The sequence below is a fragment of the Quercus suber genome, unplaced genomic scaffold (assembly GCF_002906115.3).
Source record: "Quercus suber isolate HL8 unplaced genomic scaffold, Cork oak 2.0 scaffold_45, whole genome shotgun sequence".
Classification (NCBI taxonomy): Eukaryota; Viridiplantae; Streptophyta; class Magnoliopsida; order Fagales; family Fagaceae; genus Quercus; species Quercus suber.
In genome coordinates this window covers 789,209-794,698 of record NW_027069510.1, presented here as the reverse complement: position 1 = coordinate 794,698, position 5,490 = coordinate 789,209, and the positions used below count along the sequence as shown (strand labels likewise).

Here is a 5,490-nt window from a genome sequence, read left to right as displayed (position 1 = left end):
TGCCATATGGATATAATATCATTTTGTGAACCAAAATATAAAATTGATGTGCTTACATTTTGAAATAAAATAAAGTAAGTCATAATATCAATTTGTGTTACGGTTGGGAGTGTATTTGGCAGTATAACTATTTAGTAACCTGGTTGCTTTATCTAATTGCTGTTCCTGTATTTGTGTAGGTGGTAAATTCCAAGCTTTCTTTAAACGTGAGAACTCTGATGCTGAAGAAAGTGAATTGCTGAATAGTCTACTTAAATTCAAGCTATACCGTGATTATCTCCCTGCTCTACATGCAACCTGGAGGTGGGTAGCCAGTCTCTTCATGGTTTGCCTGGAACCTATTCTTTCATGATGTTTGGAGTCATTCATTCATTAAAAGAATGGACGGAAATAAAACGTATCTGTCAATTTGTTGAATAGATTGTTTCATAGGATTCGTAAGGCATATATTTCCTATAGTTTGTCCGTTAGATTGTTTCTTAATATGTGCAGGGCTTATACCTTATGATATTATAGCATTCTAGAGTTTTCAAAAAGTTTTCATTGCCTCATTCTTTGGGGGAGGCATTTGTGTTACTGCTACCTGGAGGTGGGTCTTCATGGTTTTGCATAGAACCTCTTATCTCATGATGTCTGGAGTCATTCATGAATTAATGGAAGTAAAAATTTTCCGTCATTTTGTTGAACAGATTGTTTCATTGGATTCATAGAGCAGATATTTCCTGTATTTTGTCTATTAGATTGTTTCTTATTATGTTCAGGGCATATATACATGCGAGATTATAGCATTCTACATTTTCACAAAGTTTTCATTGCCTTCTTTCTTCAGGGGAAGCATTCTTGTTGCTGCCAAACCTGGTGACATTTATCGTGGGCTGCTGGCTCAAACTGGTGACATTTATCGTGGGTTACGGGCTCAACCTCCACGGACTGTTAGTGGCAGGGCATATGAGTTATCACTAAGATTGCCTCTAACCCTTCGAGTTATGCTGCTTCCTCGATCCCAAATTTGGGCAGATCTTTTCCAGAATGATTATCCTGATCTGAATGACATTGCACTATATTTTTCTCCTGATGATAAAATTGAGAGGTTCGTTTTGACATCTGATTTTTATGAGACAATCTCTGCCTCTGCTTCTTTTTATATATTTATCTTTAAGGGCATCTGTCGGTTATACTTGTAGATCCAAAGAGAGCATTTCCTGCCTGTCTGAGCTGATGGAGGACGAAAATTTAATTTTGAGAATCCGCATTGAGGGTGTGGATTTGTTGATATTTACATCAAAACAGCTGCATGTGGACTCACAGAGTGAGTTATCTGGCTTTTTATCTGACTCAAATATGTTATTTAATATATAGTATTGGAAATTGGAGGGGAAAAAAAAACAAAAACAAAAATAAAAAAACTAGGACTCTAGTTGTTCCTCTAAATGATATTAAATAATGCGGGCCTAGGAATTAGTGAAAATTATATAAGGGTGCCACTGTAAGTTTGAAATTTCAATATTGAAATGATTTCCAATATTTTATTAAAAATTTAAAATATATATATATATATATATATATTCATCTATAAGCATTGTAAATATTTGTGTTTACATGATTTTTCATTGTGATGACATCAAGTTGTGTTTATAGATGCTATTGCACGGCTCGAAGCAGGATACGTCTTATGGGGAATCTTTCTTCCTGTAAGAGATAATCAGACTCAGGTATAAAATATGGTACTAATTACATTGAAGCTGGTTTTTCACTACTTAATTTTGTATTATTCATTTATTTGTGCTTCCTATAGGAACCAGCTCGTGTTGAATCATCCATTAGAGTGGCATCTACAAGCGTCATCGATAAATACCGTCATTTCCTTGGGGACATTAAAGCTGGCTCTGAACCTTTTTCATTACGAACTAAAACTAGTCCAACTGTATATACACTAAGTCAAAGTTAAGAGAGTAGTGGCTCATTTGCATAATCATAGTCTATGTACAGTTCTTTTTTTTTAGGAAACATTTGTACAGTTCTTAAATGATCAGATCAGTGTAGCACATATTGTTTTGTCATAAAAAACTTTATTAGTCTACAAACTGAAATGGCAATTTTTTAACATCACATTATTTTTCTTAGCCTTAGTATAATGTGTTACTTTTGTAACCCCCTTTCTTGCTCTTGTGGTGCCTTTGATTAGCGATTGGCTAGCCTCCACAATGTCTAGTACACAATTTATAAGTTTTGAGAGTATAATGGTTATTTTGGAGGTTTCAATGTTACTTTGGCCATGTCGAACATTTCAATGGTATTTTTGTCATTTTACAGGCTTTAGGGTTATTTTTGTCATTTCAAAGTTTGGCGATATTTTGGGTACATTTTGATCATTTTAGAGGTTCTAAGGATTATTTTGGACATTTCAGACATATTTTGTTCATTTTAAAGGTTTTAGAGATATTATAATCATGTTAGAGTTTGGGAGGTATTTTGGTTATTTTGAGAGTATTGTAGTCATTTTAGATGTTTCAAGATTATTCTAGTAATTTTGGTCATTTTTTAGTTTTTATGGGATACTTTGGTCATTTTCTAATTCCCATAATTATTTAGGACTCTTCTTTATTTTTTTTTGGGGGGGGGGGGGGTGGTGTATTTGGTCATTTAGGACGATGCAATCATAATTTGGTCATCTTGAATGTTTTGGGGGTATTTGTGTCATTTTAGGGTATTCAAGAGTATTTCGCTCATTATGAACATATTTGTATTCTTTTGATCATTCTAGATTTTTATTTTTATTTTTTATTTTTTTTGGGAAGGGGTTCATTTTGGAGCTTTCGAGGGTGGTTGTTTTAGATGTTCGAGGTATTTTGATCAGTTTGAAGGGAATTTGGTCATTTTAGAATTCTAGGGATATTTTGGTCTCACAGAATGTTTTTAGGGTCAATAATTTTGGGGGTATTTTAGTCATATGTGAAGTTTCAAAAGCATTTTCTGTGCGTTTGGAGTTTGGGGGGATTTGGATCATCACTTTTGAAGTTTTAAGGATATTTTGGTTAATTTAGAGATTTCTACTATTTGTAATTATGTATATAATAATGACAAAACTACATTATTGGTTCCTGAAGTTTACCTTGTGAGCGCATTTGATCCCTTAAGTTTCAAATGAGTACTATTGGTCCCTAAAGTTTAAAAAATGAGTGGGTCCCTAAAGTTTAAAAAATGAGTGAAAGTAGTCCTTTGGCTAACGGAAAAGTGACGTGGCATTTATAATTTTACTGTAGACACTTATAAATTGACGTGGCAACTTAAGTGTCCTATACCATATCAACTATTTAATTATAAAGTTGCAATGTAATCTTTAATTGGATTTTATTTATTCTTACGCTAAAAAAAAGAAAAAAAAGAAAAAAGAAAGATAGGATTGGCTTGAGCCCCTCACTCTCTCCTCCCCTATTTTCCCTTTCTTTGCTTCATCGTTGTCCAGTTTTCTAATCAAGTGGCCGGACCACCTCAAAGCCAACAATAATTTACTGGAAACCCTCTTAACAAAAATCCAGATATGAGTTGAAGAGAACGCCTTTGAGGATACAAAGTCTTTTACGTAACTCTCTTTCTAATCTAATTTGATTGGCCACAAATCCTCTCTTGTTAACGAGAGTAGTCTAGTGTCAAGAGCAAGAAACCAACAAATATTTTGAGAACAACAAAAGTGATAGGCAACAAAGATTCCCACAGTGACTACCATTGGTTCATGGCAGAGAAAGAAAAAGGACCAATTTTTTTTCAAAATTTTTTTTTAAGGAAAATAAAACTTGAATATAATACTTCAAACATTTGAAGATTTATAATGAAACAAATTTAAACATTTTTTCATGCTATTTATGAATCCTTTGGAAACAAATCTAGATTTATAATGAAGCAAATTTAAACATTTTTTCATGCTATTTATGAATCCTTTGGAAACAAATCTAAACAAAGAAACATAAAGATCTTTAGGAGATAAGCAGTCAATGGACATTCATGGAGAATGGCGAAGGACAGAGCTTCTGTTGGTTGCTGCGGTGGGGCAACGAAGGCCACTTGGAGGAGTCGCTACGGCAGTGGAAGAGCGGCAGTTGCAGCCACAATGGTTGGAAGAATGGCAGGAAAGGAAGATGAAGTGCTTGGGTCATAGGAAGATATTAGAGAGTCTAAGATTTTTTTAGCAAAATAAAAAAAGACAATGACTTATATGCCATTCATTAGTTTGTAAAAGCACTTGTAATAAATTGTAAAAGATGTACCAGTTGTAAATAATTTTGTAATTTTTTATTAAAAATGCCACATCATTAAAAAAAATGACAACTCAGTATTCCATTAACCACGTAAGCAATATTTCTAACTGAAGTTAATTAAAAGACTAATATCACTTATTTTTAAAACTTGAGGGACTAATAGCGCTCACAAGATAAACTTTAGGAACAAATAGTATGGTTTCGCCTATAATAATAGTTGTGTGTGTGTGTATATATATGTTTGAGTAATGGATATTGAATCTAGGCCTGTCCACGAGTCGGTCCAGGTTGGGTTTGTGCCCAACCCGGAACTGACCTGACCTGATCGAGTCTCCCAAACCTGGACTCGCCTCCGACGGCAGCAATTCGGGTGGTCAAATGTTAGCGGTTCGTCGGTCGGTTTCGAACTGTGTAAATAGTCACCGAATTTTGCAGTAATCGTCGCTGGAGTTCACCGAAATCTTTGGTTTTTGCTAGATCTGACCAGATCTCGAAGAGATCTCGGTAGATCTCAATGAGATCAGGCCAGATCTCAAAGAGATCCAGTGAGATCTCAACGAGATCAGGCTAATCTCAATGTAAAATCGACAGAGAACAGGTTTTTCGGTCGGGTTGGTTGAAAATCGGGTTTTCATGCTTAAACCCATCAACCGACCCGCCGGTCTCGAGTTTTTTGGGTAGAGACCCGCTGTCGACCATCGCCGGCATTGGTTCAATCGGTTTTCTGGCTAGGTTGGGTGGGTTGGTCGGGTTCCGGGTCTGCTTGGACACCCCTAATTGAATCATTGATTGGTTTTTTTTTTTTTTTTTTTTTTAACATTATTATTGAGTAGTTATTTAAATGAGTAATAAGTGGTTTAATGGACAATCATCCTTGCTGCCCATTTGTCACCTCAAGTAATATGTCAAGCACGTTACTTGTAGTTTATTCATGATGAAGTTGATTTTAGCAAGGCATTACAATGTGAATATTACGCATTTACACCCTTGCTGGCTGCTGCAAATGACTAACGTAGTGTTTGGAATATCAACTGGAATGCATTTTCGCAAATTTCTTGGCACATAATGCATTATGGGAAAAAAATACTGTTTGGTTGAACATTTGAGAATTTATAAGTCATTTTGTCTAGAATACATTTTTCAAATTCTATTTTCTATAGCAGAATTTCAAATGCTAAATTAAAATAAAATAAAAATAATAAGTCTCCTTTTTTTTTTTTTTTTTTCTTTTTTT

At 34.6% G+C, this 5,490-nt stretch overlaps 1 protein-coding gene across 1 annotated transcript in view; it reads left to right on the top strand.

Annotated features, from left to right (window-relative positions):
* Positions 1–2,109, top strand: part of LOC136061321 (PHD finger-containing protein 6-like) — a 16,809-nt gene extending 14,700 nt beyond the window's left edge. The window contains exons 2-6 of the mRNA XM_065771496.1: positions 136–303; positions 830–1,090; positions 1,185–1,309; positions 1,639–1,712; positions 1,796–2,109. Of these exons, the coding sequence (XP_065627568.1) occupies positions 136–303; positions 830–1,090; positions 1,185–1,309; positions 1,639–1,712; positions 1,796–1,948 (781 nt within the window). The 3' untranslated portion in view covers positions 1,949–2,109. The remainder of the gene's footprint in view (positions 1–135; positions 304–829; positions 1,091–1,184; positions 1,310–1,638; positions 1,713–1,795) is intronic.
* Positions 2,110–5,490: the final 3,381 nt, after the last annotated feature.